At 48.3% G+C, this 21,281-nt stretch overlaps 1 protein-coding gene across 1 annotated transcript in view; it reads right to left on the bottom strand.

Annotated features, from left to right (window-relative positions):
* Positions 1–20,791, bottom strand: part of LOC137434109 (uncharacterized) — a 44,508-nt gene extending 23,717 nt beyond the window's left edge. The window contains exons 1-4 of the mRNA XM_068126794.2: positions 19,979–20,791; positions 19,375–19,746; positions 2,269–2,344; positions 1,917–2,080 (exon numbers count right to left, since the gene is read on the bottom strand). Of these exons, the coding sequence (XP_067982895.2) occupies positions 1,917–2,080; positions 2,269–2,344; positions 19,375–19,746; positions 19,979–20,248 (882 nt within the window). The 5' untranslated portion in view covers positions 20,249–20,791. The remainder of the gene's footprint in view (positions 1–1,916; positions 2,081–2,268; positions 2,345–19,374; positions 19,747–19,978) is intronic.
* Between the last annotated feature and the right edge of the window lie 490 nt (positions 20,792–21,281).

Genomic DNA, 21,281 nt, shown 5'->3' with positions numbered 1-21,281 from the left:
GGGCTGAGCAAATGTTTGTGACCGATTGATTAAAAAGGCCGTCTGTGTTGTTTATCTGATTGTCTGTGTTTGTGGAATGCGCTGACATTTCAAAAGCTTTTCGAAATGGACGAAAGGTGATTGTGTGTTCATTATTTCTACATTGTACTGTGATAAGGTTTTAGAACCCTTCTTGGCCTTGTTATTATGGAAATAAACAGTACACCATCTTTTGCAGCAAGTGAGTTTGTAGTTGTAACTCCAGTTAAGTAAAAAAAATTCATGGAAAATGTTTCCAGTATCAAGGCAGGGGTCTTTCAGTTGTAGAATAGTGAATGGATAGAATGATCTCCCTGGAAAGGTAGTGGCAGCAGAAAGAGTAGATGGGTTTAAATTGGAATTTGATAGGTACCATTGTAGATAGAGGGTTACAGGGATATTGGCAGGACCTGAATGTAGCAATTGTATGTGGACAGTGTTGGTGTTGGGGTTATGGCTGACTGACCTCCTGCGCCAAAGCTCCTTGTTGTGAAGCTTGATTGTCCCTTTTTACCTCCGCCTTCGAAAGTGGACGGAGGTTATGTATTTACCCCAGTCTGTGTGGCTATTTGTCTGTAAACAGGATATCTCAAAAAGTTATGGACGGATTCGGATGATATTTGGCGGACAGGTTGAGTGTGTGACAAGGACGAATTGATTGGATTTTGGTTGAGATCCAGATCCGGGTATGAGAGTGTTAAAAAAAAATCTTAAGTGATTTTCACCATTGAGAGATGGGACCAAAAACGATACATAGCATGATATTTAAAAAAGTTGTGGACGGATTATGAGAAAACTGGGTGGATGAGTTGGTTAGGTGACAAGATGAACAAGCCAATTACATTTTGGTTAAGGTCCGGATCCAGATCGGCCTATCAGGAGGATACGAAATGTAAACTGTTCAGCCTGGTGGAGGTATGCTCTCCACGAAGTGACGTTCTAGTTTAGTTGAGATGAGTTTAGTTAGTTCTAGTTGAGATGTTGAGTAATATTCCAATTCACTGGGAGACCCTGTCATCCGCATAATAAATGGAAATGTTATTGCAGTTTCCAGCAGCACATTGGAAATTTATATTAACACTTGTAAAAAGCTGGTCAAAAATGACTGGTTGGAACAGTTTATTCGACGGAGCAGCCTCATGAGTGTGCCAAAGTCTGAAGCCTCGGCCTAGTGTCAGGTGTGCTTGTATCTTCTTTATTTATTAGACATCCTACGGATGTAAATGAACACTCGTTTTACTCTGTGCACCTTGCACATCACGTGCAGCGAATTTCACGTACCTGCATCTTGTACTTATTGTTTTTTTTTTTAACGCTTCTGTACACCGCCCTTGAGTCTCGGTTTGCAAGCCACCGTCTACAATTCCAATAGAAGACACATAATTTTACTCTTTTATGGAAAATGTTTTTCGAGTTTGTTTTATCCTCAAAAATAGACCGCAGTGAACACACATTCGTGTTAAAAGATTCGCCTTTAAAACCTACACTTATGAAGGGGGACAGACATCTGTACAAACACACAAACATACAAACTGACATTGTGTTTTATATGGGAGATTGGGATATCGTTAGGGACAGAAGCGAGGCAGAGGGATGGAATTAGAGTATGATCTAGCAATTACACGATGCAAAGGAGACAAAAGCAATCGATGTTAACGGATCATAAAATATGTGGCAGTTGCAGAGGTTGAATTGAATGATCTACTTGTGTTTGATGCATGTTATATCCCATTGTGTACGCAATGTTTTCACCATTGTTAAATGTTTTATAAATAATAAATCTATAAAGTTTTATAAACGATGTAAAGACATATTGTCAACCATATAAAGAAACTTTTGTCTATTGTTAATTGGTCTATGTTGCATTCAGTGCCATGTTGATTTCTGCTGCACCTTGCCTGTCTTGTTGCACTGGTGATTTTGTAGATGTCAAAGGAGTTGCTGATTTCTCTTAGAATATTGTACTCATGTACGGCCTTGAGAGCGACCCAATGCACATGTGGGTGCTTCAGGGACAAGGGAAGTGGGCAGCCCAGACACGGTGCTCGTTGTGGGATGATCTCTGTCAACCACAAACAGCATTTTAAGATCACCTTATATATATATATATATGTATATATGTATGTATGTATGTATGTATGTATGTATATATATATATATATATATATATATATATATATATATATATATATATATATATATATATATATATATATTCTCCACATCCATTATTAATAAAAAAAAACATACCTTTCTCTTTTCGACCTTTACACCACAATCTTGTCACACTGATTACAACCCCTGTGACCTCCACAACTGCTTTGCACTGTTGGATACAACACAGCATAAACAAATAATTCAGAGAATTTTATAAGTTAAACAAGAAGAAGAAGAAGAAGCGAGTGGTATCAAGATCATGGCATCTCAGCAATGTTGAACTTTCAATCACTAAAGGAAGGTAGGAGGGGCAAGAAATGTCCTGTCGGGAAAGGTGGGGGGTAATATGTCACATCTCCCCAAAATAGAAACTATAATCTCCTCTGTTCTGGTTATATGTTACTATAATGGAGCAAACGTGGATGTCATCGAAACTCCAAAATTGGCATGTGGCGGAAATAGCGCCACCTTTGGTGGTAGCAGGTATTACAAATCGTCTTTGTTAATCTTATAATATGGAGCAGGATACGATGTGATCAATAAAATTTCTTTCAAAAGTGACAAAAATTATGAAGCGCATTACCAAGATTAGGCCGCAGCGCATTGCCCAATGTAGGTGGGCTGAGAAGGGTACTCCCATCCCACCTGGAGCGTGGCAGTGCCAGTTAGTGTATATTTAATGGAGGGAATGTATGTATGTATGTATGTACGTGTGTATGTGGGTGTATGTATGTATGTATGTATGTATGTGGGTGTATGTATGTATGTATGTATGTATGTACGTACGTACGTATTGTTACGGATCTCAGAGACGGCACTCCCCTTAGCAAGGGGGGGGTTCATCCCCTTGGCCCGTTAAGCTGGCCGTCTCTCGTCCTGGTACTTATAATGCTCTTTTGCGGGGTGAAATTGGTCAGGGTTATTGGTCAAGGTGTTCTCCCGAATACCTTTACCAATCCATCCGCAAAACAGGGAGACAAGTACCGCTCGAACCACGGACAAGATGGTATTTGCCGAGCGGTTTAGCAATCCACGATTCGAGCCGTTAACAAAGGACTAAACCCGACTATTGCGGTTGGCTGAATCGTGCCACAGGTACTCAATCGAAAGTAGGGACTAAAGCGATCAGGGGAAAGAAGAAACCAAAGTAAGGAATACCAGACATTTATTAATTATTATGTACAAAACCAAAGAACCAGAGAAGAAACGAAAGTAATATACAGAAGAAGAAGAAGACACAGGGCAGCCTTAAGCAGTCTTATATTATTCCCCAGGACAACAAACACGACAGACAAACAGACTTACACGAAAGGGGAATAGCAGGCAGGAATGACTGGAAGAAGGGATGAGAAGGCCCAGGCAGACGGTAGGCGTCGAGGTCCGGCTCCAGGAGTCGACTCGCGTCGTGGTGGGAAAACCCTGACAGGCAGCGAGCGCGTATTGTTCACCACGAGCGGACGTTGCATATAGCGATGGGATTGGGATGCTCCGTCTATAACAAATGGCTCGTGTCAACGCTCTCTCCCTTGAACAAGATGCCAGTTCGTCGCCACTCCAGGTCCTTCCCCTCTCGTCGGTACCTTCTCACGCGTCTCTCTCTTGAACAAGCAACTCTTGAACCCTCTCACTCAACTGGCCAAGCAGTCCCTCGTAGCCGCTTTTATTGCTCATGTTGGAATCAATGCGCGCTCCATAGAGCCACGCCCGCGATGGTCTTTCGTCAGCCCTGGTTGGCTTGTGGGGGCTCGCTGGCCCCGCCTCGGGTGGTGCGTCGGCGTGCCACGCCCGTGATCTGGCGGCTCCACCCCTTTCTTCCTCGGCTTGACCGCATGGCTAATGGCGGCTGGGGCGAGCGCTGAGGCGGCTGCGGCTGGCAGAGGCGCGTACCACAATTGGTTGGAGAGGGACGTCGCAAAATGAACGGAATAGGGCCTATCTTATTTGATTAATGCAACGCAGATTCAACTACTGGGAACAGATCCTTAACTGAAACACATAATAATGAAATAACTACGGAGAGGTCCTATGGTTCACTACGTGTTGTACATGGACTAACTAGGGTGCGATCTTTAACAAACCAATTGATGGGGATATTTACAGGGGAACATTTATAAGGGAAACATTTACTAAAATTTACTAGTGAAGGTTCTAAAAACCGTAACACAGCACCCGTTTTTCCTCTAGGGACGTCCCGGCCCGAAATAACTTTACTTAATGTGACACTCAGGTGTAGTAGCCCTCTACTATTAACCTTACCCTTGAGTGCGACAGTTTTAAAACGACTACGTATGTCCCGCCTGCTACGTTGCATCCTACCTAACAGACTCACGCCCACAGAATAACCGAATTGCAGAATGGTCTTCAAACTATACATAAAGCCGGTGGGGAGCATTATTTACAAGACACTAATTTGTATTTACACTGCAACCCAGGACCTGTCATTTTGGGAGACAAAAAGAAAAGATCTGAAAAAGAGGAAGAGCATGCACTGCACTGCACCGATACACCATACTCAAGTGCCCGGGGATGCACAATTGATATTGCAGTGCACCCCCGAGCACAAGAGCATCACAAAGCACCAAAGCACCATCAGCACCAAAAAGCACCATGAACACACAAAGCACCATCCAGTGCTCATTGCACACATAAAAACCACACAAACTATTGACCTTTCTTCTTGTCAGCTCCTGCTCTGCTGGCCGATGTTTCTTCCTGACGTTCTTCTTGGTCTTGTGGCTTGCTGCCTATTTGAAAATAATAAAAAGGCACACAACGCGTCCATTTTTATTTAGGGCCACCAGGGGCCAACTATGGGTGGTCCACCTGTATGGCAAGAGGCGCCACCTCACCGTGGTCCACAAGCAAAGGACTCTCTCTGGCCATCATGGCCGGTCCCAGCAGAGGGGCCAGGCCCCAACACGTGGGGTCCATCAGTGTGTGGTGCTTAGCCACAGAAGCGTGTGGTCCATATGCTGGTACTAGGCCGCAAGTCGTGCGGTCCATAAGGTGGTGTATCGATCCAGGCAGGCTGTGCAGTGGCGGCTCGGGCACACAAGTGCGGCTACCTGCGCACTCCCCCCCCCTCCCCCCCGGACCCAAAATAACAAGCCGTGAGTGGGGAAGGAAGGGACACAGCAAGCATCGGAGCAAGGTCACAAAAGGGTACACATTCAAACAAGGCAATGCAGAGGTGAGGTGTGCATGGGAGCGAGCGGAGAAAGCTCGTCCCTACCGTACGTCACCCCCCCCCCCCTGTCACCTACCCTACCCTTGCCCTTATCCCGTATTTACACAAAACTCTGCACATTTACAAATTCCGTCTCTACTGTCTCGTCTTCCCCATATCTCCCCTAATACCAAATTCATCAACAATCCCAATTTCTAACCAAATTTGCCATCAATCAATTCATCATCAATCCCTCATAAGGAGGAAGAGATGGAACAACAAGCACAATGTCACCCCCACGGCATGATGCGTCTCACCATTCCAAAACATTTGCACAAAAAAAACAAAAAAACAACCATGGTGTGGAGTCATGTCATCACCTCAGGTGAGTGGCTGCAGATGGTGCGAAGGAATTTCCATCCTAACTATCCTCGAAATGACTAACACTTTTACTCCACCCGGGGTCTTTCCCTGCCAAACCATTGGCCAACTTACACGATGTGGTTCTAAGAACCGAACTCCCATTGACCAAACTGTGGTGCTCACCAATTTGGGGTCTCACTCCCCCGATTCAATTCCCTGTGCCTTCGCACAATTTCCGGGCTGGGTCGTGTGGCTCACCAGCAGGTCTACTCACCTGCACACCTCCGCCACCGCAGTTGCCTCCGAGCTTACCTGCTCCTTACCCTAACCTATCTACCTGGGGAAGGCCCTCTGGCGCTCTCCCCCTCGGTGCCCTCTCTGGCACTGGGCTACCCGGGTCCGTCCGCCGGATCCTCGGGCCCCATTCACAACTACACAACTCTACTGGCTCCCAGAGCCTACCTGCGGCCTCACCTGGCCGACAGACTAACAGTGGCGGAGTGCCCATTTAACCATACACACACTAACAGGCCACACGCCCAGCCATTTCACTCCACTAATGCATCCATCCAAACACCATTCTACCACACGCACCACAGATGCCAATATCCACCACAATTTACCTATACCCTCTACCTACTCTTAAAGTACCCTCCCCGGGTATTCGTGAAAGGGGTCCATCTTCCCCATCCACTCCTTTCGCACCAACCACTCCACTCCACATATTCCACACTACTCACTCCACACCATCCATTCCATACTCCATTCCATACCATTTATTTCACCCAACCATTCTCCATACACCTGTACCTCACTTGCACACCTGTGCTCACACACACCTGGTGGCTCTTGCACCCGTCTCTCCTCCAGGACCATTCATTCAATACAACTCACAATCATACCTTTCACCATACTCTGCTCAATGCACAATCATGCCAATCATCATGCTCACCACAAAGAACTTCCTGCACACACACTGCATCGTCTAAGCTGACTACCCCCTTCTGAAACTCGCCCTTCCCAGTCGCCCCTTATACTATTGCGCTCCCACATCATTATGATCCACTAATCTGCTACGTCCCCTCTACAGGTACATGTCGCTACTTAACCCTACAGTTACCTATGGTCATCTTTCTAAATCCTAACAATTATCCAAACCCTCCCTGGCTTGGTTTTCACCGCCATAACCCCATAACAAATGCGCATGTGCCCGGGTGGATGTGAGGGATGGTGGATTTACTATCCCTCTACATCGGGCATCTCTCACTATTAATTTTGCCCATCCAATTTTTTGCCAATCAAATTTCAATTTTGCCAATCAAATTGCCCATCCAATTTGCCAATCATCAATTTCCTACCCCTATTCGTCCATTATTCTGAGCCTCGGTGCGTCATTACATCATTAAAACTCGGCTTCGCAAAGCCGAGCAATGAATTCGGGTGGTTTGGTCGCCTGCAGGTTGGGTCCGTCCGGCATTCGGTTCAGGGGAGGAGGTTTGGTTGGGCCGAGATTTAAAGCACCATCCCGGCGCGGGGCCTTTCGCTCCCATGCGCGGTGGGCTAACCTTGTCCGGGTGGAACGCCGCCACCACAAGGCGGCACCGTTCCGATCCCTCCGACCTTCCCTCGAACCAGGCCGGTCGCCTTGCCCGGCAAACCGCGGACGCGACCGTGCAGGGGGGGGCCCGGCAGGGATCGTGCACGACGCTCCGAACAGGAGCGACGCTGCACCGATCCCCGCCGGCTCCCGCAATACCCAAAGCCCGGCACGAACCGGGAGCTCACATCGGCTAAACGTCTGTCCGAACGCTATCCCATTTAATGTCGATGCTCCCCGAACATGCTCACATCTACACGTGACCCCTTTCATACTCACAAAACCCGGCGTCTCAGCGCCTCTCATGCATTCCACACACTCCGTCCATTCCACTACCGCACTCCCTGTTACACACCACTCCTCTCGCGCACCTTCTTGCACACACTCGTCGTTCGCACACTCCCTTAACACACCTCCTTGCGCACCGTCTTGCGCACTCTCCCTTGGTACGTACTCCGTACCACTCATGGGGGTGCACTCTTGCATCCACCCACTCACGCGCTCCAATGTGCCCTCCCGCACACGCGCCACAACCAACCCAGGTGTGCGTTCTTCCTCACTCGCCACAACCAACTAGCACTCCGTGTCACTCTCACCACCACACTCTGTCGTGCATTCACTCCCGTACTCTGTCGTGCATTCATTCTCACTCTCGACAGCACACTCTGTTATCATGCACTCCTCTGTTACACACCTTCTCGCGCAACTTCTTGCGCACCCTCTCCCGGTACATACTCCATACCACTCACCACAGGCATGCACTCTTCTGCACACCCAATCATCACCGCACACTCTCGTGCCAACTCTTGCGCACACTCTCCCGGTACGTACTCCGTACACTCTGTTTCACACATACCGACCGACGTGCATTCGCTCTCGCACCCGGTATCACTCCCATACTCTGTCACAAACTCACTCTCCGACGCACACTTTTTCCTCACAAGCATGCCATTTCCACTCACACCACTCACAAGGGACCCTCCACCAACGCCCGGGTGCTTTCTCGATCCCAAGCGCGTGAAAAACCCTCTCGCACCAAACATTCTCCTGCAAAATCTCCCCGCACAATATACAGGCTGACTCACCTGGGCGCTTCTTCTTCTTCGCTCCAACACCACCTGCAAATCTTTATTGGGGTTACTAAGCACAGCATCGTGATGTGAGCACGGACTTTGCACATTTTCCATCTTTTCCTCCCGCAGTTGCTCTACCAAGTCCGTCTGTCCAATCCCAATTTCCACTATTGGTTCGGTCATTTGAATTACTTTTTTTTCCTCGACGACCACGGGCGCTTGTCTACTTCGGCGGTCGCCGGCTCCCCCATACCCCGGGTCGCGATTTCTACCCCGGTCCAGTTACCTGCGCTTTGCTCCAACTCGCTTTTCCTGCGCTTCTCAAGCCGCGTTACCTCGTTGCATACCGATGTGCCTTTCCCGCCCGACATGCGGTCTATGTACCTCCCCATCTTTTTTATGTTGGCGTTTATTTGCTCCTGAAATCCCTACGGGTTGTCCATTGCTTCGTTCCTCATTTTTTCCATGTCGATCCCCTGGGTAGCCATCATTGCATCCAATCCCTTCCTGTCACCCTTCATAGTTGCACTGAAATGCATCATAAAAAGGCCCCAGTCCATTGGCACTGCGGGCCCGGCTATCGCCGTCATCTACGGGAGGCCGCCATTTTGTGCGCCTACAACCCCCGCAACCGCACCCTCATTGCTCTCCTCTTCCATTATTCCCACTGCCTCCCTGGGGTCCTGGGTCGCCTCTAACCCCACTTCTATCTCCCCCACCGGCATCCGACCGCCTTGACTATCCATGGCACGACTATAATTTGGATATTAAATAATAAATTTCGGCCGCTCGTAATTTCGACCAAATTTTTTCGATGGATTAAAATTTGGTTCGGGCTTCAAATCCCACTCCCCTACACCAATTGTTACGGATCTCAGAGACGGCACTCCCCTTAGCAAGGGGGGGTTAATCCCCTTGGCCCGTTAAGCTGGCCGTCTCTGGTCCTGGTACTTATAACGCTCTTTTGTGGGGTGAAATTGGTCAGGGTTATTGGTCAAGGTGTTCCCCCAAATACCTTTACCAATCCCTCCGCAAAACAGGGAGACAAGTATCGCTCGAACCACGGACAAGATGGTATTTGCCGAGCGGTTTAGCAATCCGCGATCCGAGCCGTTAACAAAGGACTAAACCCGACTATTGCTGTTGGCCGAAACGTGCCACAGGTACTCAATCGAAAGAAGGGACTAAAGCGATCGGGGGAAAGAAGAAACCAAAGTAAGGAATACCAGACATTTATTAATTATGTACAAAACCAAAGAACCAAAGAAGAAACGAAAGTAATATACAGAAGAAGAAGAAGACACAGGGCAGCCTTAAATTATTCCCCAGGACAACAAACAGGACAGACAAACAGACTTACACGAAAGGGGAATAGCAGGCAGGAATGACTTGGAAGAAGGGATGAGAAGGCCCAGGCAGACGGTAGACGTCGAGGTCCGGCTCCAGGAGTCGACTTGCGTTGTGGCGGGAAAACCCTGGCAGGCAGCGAGCGCGTATCGTTCACCACGAGCGGACGTTGCATATAGCGATGGGATTGGGATGCTCCGTCTATAACAAATGGCTCGTGTCAACGCTCTCTCCCTTGAACAAGATGCCAGTTCGTCGCGCACTCCAGGTCCTTCCCCTCTCGTCGGTACCTTCTCACGCGTCTCTCTCTTGAACAAGCAACTCTTGAACCCTCTCACTCAACTGGCCAAGCAGTCCCTCGTAGCCGCATTTATTGCTCGTGTTGGAATTAATGCGCGCTCCATAGAGCCACGCCCGCGATGGTCTTTCGTCAGCCCTGGTTGGCTGGTGGGGGCTCGCTGGCCCCGCCTCGGGTGGTGCGTCGGCGTGCCATGCCCGTGATCTGGCGGCTCCACCCCCTTCTTCCTCGGCTTGACCGCATGGCTAATGGCGGCTGGGGCGAGCGCTGGGGCGGCTGCGGCTGGCAGAGGCGCGTACCACAATTGGTTGGAGAGGCACGTCGCAAAATGAACGGAATAGGGCCTATCTTATTTGATTAATGCAACGCAGATTCACCTACTGGGAACAGATCCTTAACTGAAACACATAATAATGAAATAACTACGGAGAGGTCCTATGGTTCGCTACGTGTTGTATATGGACTAACTAGGGTGCGATCTTTAACAAACCAATTGATGGGGATATTTACAGGGGAACATTTATAAGGGAAACATTCACTAAAATTTACTAGTGAAGGTTCTAAAAACCGTAACAGTATGTATGTATGTATGTATGTACGTACGTACGTGTGTATGTATGTATGTATGTATGTACATGTGTATGTGGGTGTATGTATGTATGTATTATCACGCAACTGCGATTAACATCAGAGTTGCGGAGGCCGATTATGAGGCTTTAAACTCCCGAGGCAAAAACTCAATAGCGGATTCCAATCAAGCAAAGCGCGCAGGATGGAGGGGAACGACGAGAGCCCTGTAGCCTTACATATTAAAATCAAACACCCAGGAAAACTGCGTTCAGATATATGTACAAAAATAATACAAGGATTTATTAATGAAAAGTAAAGACAGTGAAAAAGCACGCGCCGGTAATAACTCTAATAAGAAGCCTAAATTGGGATCGCACACACAACACGAGGGAGATGAATACGAAAATAACACGTCTCGTCATGTAAAGTGTAAACGCGGAGCTCGGGCTTATCTGGCTCTAGTCGTCTTCAGTGTAACACGGACCGCGGCCCTCTCCGTCCGCCTCCGAGCGCCACCAGGCCTCGTCGGTTCAATGGCACACCACGAGCTACCTTGCTCCAAAGGTACAATGGAGGGCTGCACAAAGCAAGCGAACTCCACTCGGGCTGCCGGCCGGGACTAAAGCTGCTCGAGCTGCAACTCTCCACTCGACCAGGGACAGGAAGGACTCTCCAAACTCGGGATCGCACCGGGACTCTCTCAAGCCGTGAACTCCTTCGAACTCCACTCAACTCGACTCTTAACTCGACTGCCGTCTCATCTCAACTCTTTGACTCGACTCGACTCTGTTCGGCGCACCTCCGAACTGCACTGCTGAAAATGGCGTCCGACCCCTCGATAATATCCCTGGCCGATGACGTCACATTGGCGCACTGCTCTGCCAATCAGAGCCTCCCACGACTCACCGGCTCGTCCAGGTCACACCCACTGCACCACGGCCGCTCCCGTCACCGACTCCGTGGTCACCGCATGTGCTATGCGAGGTGGGCAGGCCTTTTGGAGGTGTAAATGGTGGCCGCCAATTGTGGCGGTGTTTTTGGCCTGGTTTCCTGTCCGTTTTCTTCCGAAGTCATAGTCAGGGAAAGGAATTATTTAATGTTGCGCTCGGGACCTAACTAATGTTTATGTGGTTTGCAGTGCCATAATGGACAAAGGTTTGACTACTAGGTGAGACTCACAGGGGCGTTATCTTTAATTCCTAACTACTTGACACTCGAATCTCCTGGTAGATCCACAATCATACATCTTACCCCGACAAACATCTAAACATGAAGAACTTATTACAGGTAGATTCCCTATTGCGACAGTCGAATACCTACCTATACAGATCTACCTGGCTCTAGATATTGCTTCACCCCCAGACATAACACAGCCCCCCCCCCCACCCCCCCTGGAACCGTAGCTCCTGCAAGGTTCACTGCAGGCGCTACCATCCCAGCCTTAACATTTACTGTCACACACTTAATTAACCTATGAAATAAATCAGGAAGGGCTGTGGGAAGTGAGTCGGACTACCTACCTACACTTCCTTAACATGCTAAACCCCTTAACAATCATGCAATCATGTATTTACAATGATCTGTCTTCATTGTTCCGGCGGAGGGAGGAAACAAACAACATTCGAAACTAACTTAACCACAAAACGTAACCTTAACCAGAAAAATTCCAAAACTCTACCCTTTGTACATACCCCGGTCTGCAGACCACGTCCCCCGGTGGATGCCACAAGACACAACCTTACCTGCGGGACCATCCCAATGCACCCCCTTAAATTTCCACGGGCCCTGTCCAGGTGTTGCAGGTGAGTGACATGGCTCGGTGGATTTCGCCCACATTCATTCAACACAGACCCCTTATCCACTCATTCTCTTTCCATAAGTCATCATTACTCAAAATCGTTTCACAGCACTTATTTCACTACACCCACCCTGCAGGACCATGGCATTGATGTCATATACATATGTGTGCATTCCTCAACTAGGCAGCGGGGAGGTACCGCACAAAAAGATGGTGGGGGCGCTTCAGGCTGTGGTGCCCGCAGTCCCAAAACAAGTCAACCGACTTGCAAGTTCATTGCCCCCCCCCTCCCCTTTACCTCTTGGCCCATGGCAGCCCAACAGCCCCTTTCCCCCATTACCTCGCCGGTGAGGGTCTCCAGACACACCAGGCTCCCTTGCCTCCTGCTTCCGCGCAGCTACACGGGTCACCGGGGGACTTCCTCACCCCGCGGCGCCGAACCAGACCCTCCACCGACGAGCTCCAATTTCCAGTTACCACCGGCTGCCAGGGGTTATTGCCGCAGAGGGGGGCCGCAGGCATCGCTCCTCAGAGCTTGATCCGTACCTGCGGACACACACACCTTCCCCACCCACAAGATCCCCAAAAACACACTTCCTCCCCCGCTGCCATTCAATTCTCCACACAACTCAGCACAATTTCATAGATGGTAGTACAAAAGATGTTTCACAAGTTTTTCCATCACCTGCTACATATGAAATCCCCCAGTTCACATGGAATCACATTACATATTTCCAAAAGCACATTTCCAAAAGCACAATCATCACCCGTCATTATCTCCAATAATCATCACTCACTCTCCAGGTTCCACTCTCACGACCACATCAAAACACATAACATCAACACGTAAACACACGCCACCCACAAGACACTGTGTGGCCCCCATTCCATCCCCTCACCGGCCATGTCGTCACTCTCACCTGCCTCCCAGCTCCAAATTACATGTCCCTCAAAATTTCCACAAGCAAGTCCTGGAGCCTGGGACAGTACACATCAAAACTCCACTCAAGTGCAGGTAGTTACCGGTTGGTCAGGTCCAAAGTGCAATCCACCCACAAAATCCCAAAATTTCACATTTGGCCGACCAAATACTTCCAAATTTCTCTTTTGTCCCCACTATGCTGGCAGGTATGTGGATCCGCATCCAACGGTGATCATCACTACACAACTACCTGTGGCCACGACAGCTCTGCACCTCTACCATGCAAGGGTCATCGGGACAAGGTGAGCAGTCAAAACGCCAACATGGCGCATGAGTGTCCATAAGGGTGCGACCCACCATTCATCCTTCGGCCCCCCTGCGAGGAACACAGCTGCACCAGCCCCAGCTGGCCAATGTGGTGAGCACTTGCTGCCACAACACACACTACCGCACACACAACCTCGGCCCTGGGGGGCACGGTCGCAGTGCGTGGCATCCCTACAGCCACGTCCCCTGCACCTCCCCATCATCCCCCAGTCCGACTACAGAACTGCACCCCCTCCCCCCCCAGTGCTCACCCACACTTGACCACACCAAGGTCCAGTCACAGCCATGCTCCATCAGGAGACCCACCCAGAAGACATGGTCCACACCCCTCGGACACCCATAGCACCACGTTGACCCTCAGACCACACAACTACATCCCCATGACCCCGCGTCCCAAATATCAACACACTCGCCCCTGCAACCAGTTGAAAGCTGTCTTGCTACCCTATTAATTTCATCACAGCCTCCAACACTTTGGTCTAACACACCTGGATCAATAATGGCGTCACTGTACAGTGTCCACCATTTCTTTTCACAAAATTCACCCATTAATTTACATCTAACCCACAGATTACCGATGCCAAACATTTTTCACAATTCACTAATCTCACCAAAGAAAGATGCTTTGCCATACACATGCCAGCCGAGCATGGCCCATATGCTCGGCTCGTTACACATTCCAAATTCAACAATCCCCATGGCTCTCTTACAACCCGAGGCGAGAGTCCATAAATCATGACGGAGCATCTGTGGAAGGTCACTCTCACACCATCACGTTCCACAGATGCCCCAATGGTTGTCCGGCAGGCTATCTCCATCCCTGTCCATTCGGATTGACCCGCGTCCATAGACCAACCACCATGCCAGGTCACCACATGCTGGTTGTCCCAGAGTCTCAGGGAGAGGGTGCCAGGTCGCATGCCCGGGTTGTCACTACATCAGGCCCAAGCTGGCCATCCGCAGTGCCACCACAAAAGCGCGACCCACAACACCTCCCCCTAGTGCTCCTCAATATTTGCCTTCCCAGGCTTGAGAAACCACCTCGGACCCCCCTGGAGGTCTTAACCCCCACCAGAGTCTGGTGACCCTGCCGGCCCGAGCCACCAGCTCGGACGGCGCCCCGACGGACAAGGGACGCCACACTCCGCCAGACCCCCCGTGGGGCCCAGGTCGTACCTCGACACCCAAGGCTGGACCCCACGTCCAAATCTCACCAGCACAGCCCCCCAGCTGGCTGGCATACCCAAATTTTGAAAGGGGCAACTTTTGCCTGAGGCCATCACCCTTGACCTCTCCCGGTCCAAATCCCGCAGCCAAGGGACCAATTCTCCCATGGCTGTTCCAAATCAAATTCCCATTTTAATTTTATTTTAAATTTCCTCTTTACAATTTTTATTCCCAACTGTGCCAAACCACAGCTGCAGGTAACAACTCCCTCAGGTTGTTTTGCCCCTCCCTGCAGCTGGTCCACATTCCATACGGGGATCAAATCTTCGGAGGCTCTATCCCCCGATCCTCCAAGGTCCAAATCCAGCCTGGAGCCAACACACTCCCCCAACTGGTTGTCCAATTTTGGAGCCTCCGTTGCCACATCATAGTGTTCGGTGAGCGTCCCCTTGGTCACCACAACCACCTCCTCGGACCAACTCACCTCTTTACCCAGGCTCCTTTTGGCCCGGTCAAACTTGTCCTCCATGGGACTGTCACAGGTCTCCAGCCGCTGGATCAAATCATCCTCATCGTCATCATTCCCACAAATCATTTCTGGCCCCGCCAGGCTTTGATCAATATCCCCAATAAATACCCGGTCCGGCTCTATTACACGGACCCCCAATTGCTCTACCCCCTCTTGCTCCGCACCTCCGCCCTGGTACTGCACAATTCCAAAATAATCCCCTGGTTGGGGTGTTGTGACATCCACCCGGTCCCGACAAACAACCAGGCCACCAGGTGGGAAACATTCCCTGTTACAATTCTCACATTCCAAATTTCCATCCCCATTCACCTGTGGGCACTCCCCGCTCACCTGTGGACACTCCACGTTTACCTGCAGGCATTCCCCATCTACCTGTACACATTCCCCATCCAACTGTGGACATTCCCCATCCACCTGTACACATTCCCCATCTACCTGTACACCTCAATATTGTACGTCTCTCCATCTACCTGTGGGCATTCCCCGCTCACCTGTATACTTACCACAATTGCCATTCCCGGTGCAATTCCCAATTTGTCTTCCCCCGTTTCAGATTGAATTCCTGCCACCTTTGGCTTCTCCTGTGCCACGTCGGCACCATTCGTTCGTCCTTCACTCAATTTAATCGTTTGTTCCTTCAAACTGTCACTCATTTCCTTCAGTCCTTCCTTACACTCATTCCCCTGGGACTCCATTTTGTTTTTCATTTCTCCCATCTCCTTACTCATTCCCTCCATTTTATTTTCCAACCCACTTTTCATTTCTCCCATATCATTACTCATTTTGTTTTCCAGCCCATCAATTTTTTTACTCTGAGCATCCATTAATTCCTTTAAAAATTTCATTGAGGCCTGGTCGTCTCTGGGGGCTGTCCCACTTGTTCCCGGCTCCCCGGCAGGGGAGGGGGATAAGTTGGTGCTCGGGACGGGGGAGGTTCCAAGGCTCACCTCTACATCTAATTCCCCTATTTCCGGCTCACTCCCGACGCTGACGGAAGCCTCGCTGCGTACTTCCATCTCATCAATCTCCGACATCCGCCTTCCGGAAGATTGTTTCCCGCGCGCGTATCTATCTATAATTCCACTAATCTCTGTGTGTATGTTTGTATGTATGTATGTTTGTATGTTTGTCTGTGACCGCTGTTTCTCGACAACTACCGGTCCGATATACTTGAAACTTGCCAGGTATATTGCTGGGGACCCGAGGATGTGCCTTTTCAAGGTTTTAAATTAATCGCAGAAGTAGTTACCGAGCTATGTCCAAAAAACGATTCAACCAATCAGAGAGCAGCGAGCTATCGCGTGTGCCGAACGTGGCGAACACACTCTGCCTCGGACGGCACATTTGCGAGCGTATTCATTTATTTCACGTTGGCAAACTATGTTGCCGCTATGTTGGCGTTAAACTATGTTTTAAAACTAATTAAAACCATTTCATGTAAATAGAGGGGGGGGGGGGGGATTGTCACTGTACTCGCAAGCCGTTCGCCGTTCGCTTTGGCGTTGCGAATGGACCAAAACATTTCATGAACCAAACCATTTCATGTAAAGCGTTCGCCGTTCGCTTTGGCGTTGCGAATGGACCAAAACATTTCATGAACCAAACCATTTCATGTAAATAGAGGGGGGGATATAATTTTAGATATAGATATAGTACGGGCATGCCCTAGTTTATTTTAATTCCAGAAACACAATAAATTTGACGAAGACGCGATATCGCGCTCTGTATGCCCAATTGATTATTAAATTTCTCCGCCTCGCCTATAAAAAATTTGCGTTCAACGTCGGGCGCAATCAGCAATGTACGCCCGACCATGTCGATGTATCGCCGCAGACAAAAAAATTTGTCCGACGGGTTCGAATCCTACACTTCTGACACCAAATGCCACGCAACTGCGATTAACATCAGAGTTGCGGAGGCCGATTACGAGGCTTTAAACTCCCGAGGCGAAAACTCAATAGCGGATTCCAATCAAGCAAAGCACGCAGGATGGAGGGGAACGATGAGAGCCCTGTAGCCTTACCTATTAAAATCAAACGCCCAGGAAAACTGCGTTCAGATATATGTACAAAAATAATACAAGGATTTATTAATGAAAAGTAAAGACAGTGAAAAATCACACGCCGGTAATAACTCTAATAAGAAGCCTAAATTGGGATCCCACACACAACACGAGGGAGATGAATACGAAATAACACGTCTCGTCATGTAAAGTGTAAACGCGGAGCTCGGGCTTATCTGGCTCTAGTCGTCTTCAGTGTAACACGGCCCCGCGGCCCTCTCCGTCCGCCTCCGAGCGCCACCAGGCCTCGTCGGTTCAACGACACACCACGAGCTCCCTTGCTCCAAAGGTCCAACGCAGGGCTGCACAAAGCAAGCGAACTCCACTCGGGCTGCCGGCCGGGACTAAAGCTGCTCGAGCTGCAACTCTCCACTCGACCAGGGACAGGAAGGACTCTCCAAACTCGGGATCGCACCGGGACTCTCTCAAGCCGTGAACTCCTTCGAACTCCACTCAACTCGACTCTCTGGTCCAACTCAACTCGACTGCCGTCTCATCTTAACTCTTCGACTCGACTCGACTCTGTTAGGCGCACCTCCGAACTGCACTGCCGATAATGGCGTCCGACCCTCGATAATATCCCTGGCCGATGACGTCACATTGGCGCACTGCTCTACCAATCGGAGCCTCCCACGACTCGCCGGCTCATCCAGGTCACGCCCACTGCACCACGGCCGCTCCCGTCCCCGACTCCGTTGTCACCGCATGTGCTTTGCGAGGTGGGCAGGCCTTTTGGAGGTGTAAATGGTGGCCGCCAATTGTGGCGGTGTTTTTGGCTTGGTTTCCTGTCCGTTTTCTTTCAAAGTCATAGTCAGGGAAAGGAATTATTTAATGTTGCGCTAGGGACCTAACTAATGTTTATGTGGTTTGCAGTGCCATAATGGACAAAGGTTTGACTACTAGGTGAGACTCACAGGGGCGTTATCTTTAATCCCTAACTACTTAACACTCGAATCTCCTGGTAGATCCACAATCATATATCTTACCCCGACAAATGCCCAAACATGAAGAACTTATTACAGGTAGATTCCCTAACGCGACAGTTGAATACCTACCTATACAGATCTTCCTGGCTCTAGATATTGCTTTACCCCCAAACATAACAGTATGTATGTATGTACGTGTGTATGTGGGTGTATGTATGTATGTATGTATGTGGGTGTATGTATGTATGTATGTATGTATGTATGTATGTACAGTATGTACGTATGTATCAATATGTATGTATGTATGTATTGTACTGGATTGTATAAGCCTGGTGTTGGCTTAACAGTTAGGGTGCTGGCTTGGGATCTTAGGATCCCGAGCTTGAATCCCGCTCCAGAGAAATGATGCAAGCAGCAGCCACAGGCTGCATACAAAACAACAACATTGGATTGTATGTATGTGTATTGTATTGTATTGTATATATGTGTATATGTATGTATCATCTACTCCAAGATGACTTGACCTAGGAAGCTGATTTTTTCAGAGATCAATGAGGGCACCCTGAAGTTATCCCTGTGCAACTTTTGTTTGATTCCATCAAGTTTTGAAACATACATTTATTTCATCCATCATCTCTTTCGCAGCATTTCTTCCTTGGGAGGGGGGAAGTGGTGCGTGAGGTGGTTTGAATGAAAAAGTGGTATCAAGATCTCAACTCCAAAAACCTCATTTGAAAACAAAACTCAATATTAGTGTGATAATTTAGTATATCCAGAAATTCCCCAATTTAAGCTTCCATAAAAATAAAATCTCATCTGCTTGGTGTGAAAACTCCACTTTGGAATCGTAGAGTTCGGATAATTTTTGTGGTTGGGTAACTGGGCTGAATATCCAGATAATGCCTTCTGCAGGAACTAGGAAATATTCCACCTGCAGGGCAGTATTTGCTCGTTCATATAATTCAGCGAAGTGAAATTAAAAGAATATTTATTCATTGATTATTTATTTTTGCAAGCTGATAATTAATTAAATGAGAACAGACTACATGCATACCTTGCGTGGACAAAACTTTCTTCTTCCTGTCTGAAATCCACCTCTTCTTCCTATCATCCCCCGCCCTTTTCCTCTCCTATTTTGACAACCTCTTCCTCTGTGTCTTCCTTTACCATTTCCCAGTCTTATTCCTTGACCCCTCCGACACCCCGGTCTATGACCTGCTTCACGGTCATCTTCTGACTCTTCAGACACATCTTCAGATTTTTCCTCCCCACCAGGTGCTTCTTCTTCATCAGAGGAATGATGTCCTTCATCGCTGCTTTCTTCTGCCTCGTCATGATCATAAAGCTGCTCACTCTCCTCCAGCATACACCGATGCTTTTCCAGAAGAAACTCCAGTAAGTAGTGCAACACATCTGATTCCGACTCCTGTTGTGTGGAATACAGAGAAAACGGAGGAAGCACTGGAATCATTAAAATAGAATGGATTGATCTTGAGGAACATTACATTTCTTAGGTTGAATCATCTAAAAGTACTATTGCCAATAGTGCCAAATCTGACTTGTTCTAACAAACACTTCATTTTTAATTGCACGTTTCATTAGTCCACTTCGAAACAAGGATACATCATATTAATTAAATTACAGAAACAAGGACCCACCTGCTTCCTGATCTTCAAAATGGTGATCGGGGAGTTGTCTTCCATGGTGTAACCCTGGTCTTTTAACTTCAGCTGAACCTCATCCAACGCTGGATCCAACACTTCATCCGCTAGTGGTGTCTTCAGTGGCCTCCATTCACCAGAATGTCCTTCACTGGATTCCGACGAGAAGTCATGTGAGGCGAAAGTTTTGCTTGGACCAAGGGGTGAAGACAACACAAACACAACCAAAACCAGGGCAGAACTGACCCTGTTACGTGTCCGCCACATTCTAACTCAGGTTGTAATACAAAGTGAAAAGACAAAAACCAAAATCTGATTGTAGTTTATCAGATTGGGTGAAAAGAGATGAGGATGAGCTCTGGATTAAAATAATTGAGGATAGAGCAACAAATTACTCCAGAAACGAAAGAACACGATTCCGCAAGAAGAGTAACGGTGAAAAAGAATGCGCATTCCGGTGGTGGATTTTAAATGGCAAAGGGTTAATAATTATTAGTTGGACAGAGAAGAAACTAGAAGGGGAGGATCTCGATAGAGCAAGGACGTGAAATAATAACGTTTTTCATACAGTGGTGAATAACAGGATAAAGTTGATTGTTTTTCCATTTTTGAATTTTCATTCAAGGCAGTCCTTGATCGTATAGCTTGGGAAGATATCTGTCAAATTATTGTTCCACATACAAACTAGAACGCCGCTCAGTAGAGCGCATACTCCCGCCGTGGGTCAAGTTCGAAGAGTACGATTTCACAAAAGTTTGAGGGAGTAGTTCAGTGACAACACAAGACAAGACAACACAAGACAGACACTGCACAGATATATATATATTTAGAATATATAGAAGATAATGTTAAAAAAACAAGGCAATTTCACTTACATTTTCGGATTCAGCGTTCAATTCCATATAAGTGAGTGTATTTTGAGGCATGTGTGACTTCAAATAAAATTGTAAGCCAGGAAAACGTTCGTTTCATTCCTTAGGGATACGACATGTAAAACTGGCCCAAACGTCAAAACAAAACTCGCTCATTTTGAGTCGTACTAGCTAATGCGACCACTCATTCTTCTGGGAAGAATCCCGTGCACATGCTTGTCACACTTATAACTAACCTAAGTCTTTATAAGTTCATCAAATACTAACACCGCGATTGACATTCGCTGAGGTAAATGATGATATTGTGGCGGACACAAAAGCCCACTGGCGTGGTGACATCATTCCGCGCACCAAGTGGGCGGTGGCCACGCCCGAGGGGTAGGCGTGGCCTCATGATATACACCGGGCGCGCAGCCCGGAGCGCGCCA

This window comes from Myxine glutinosa, chromosome 1 (assembly GCF_964187855.1).
Source record: "Myxine glutinosa chromosome 1, kmMyxGlut1.1, whole genome shotgun sequence".
NCBI lineage: Eukaryota > Metazoa > Chordata > Myxini > Myxiniformes > Myxinidae > Myxine > Myxine glutinosa.
The sequence above is the reverse complement of the archived record's forward strand: the minus strand, read 5'-3'. Positions and strand labels throughout refer to the sequence as shown.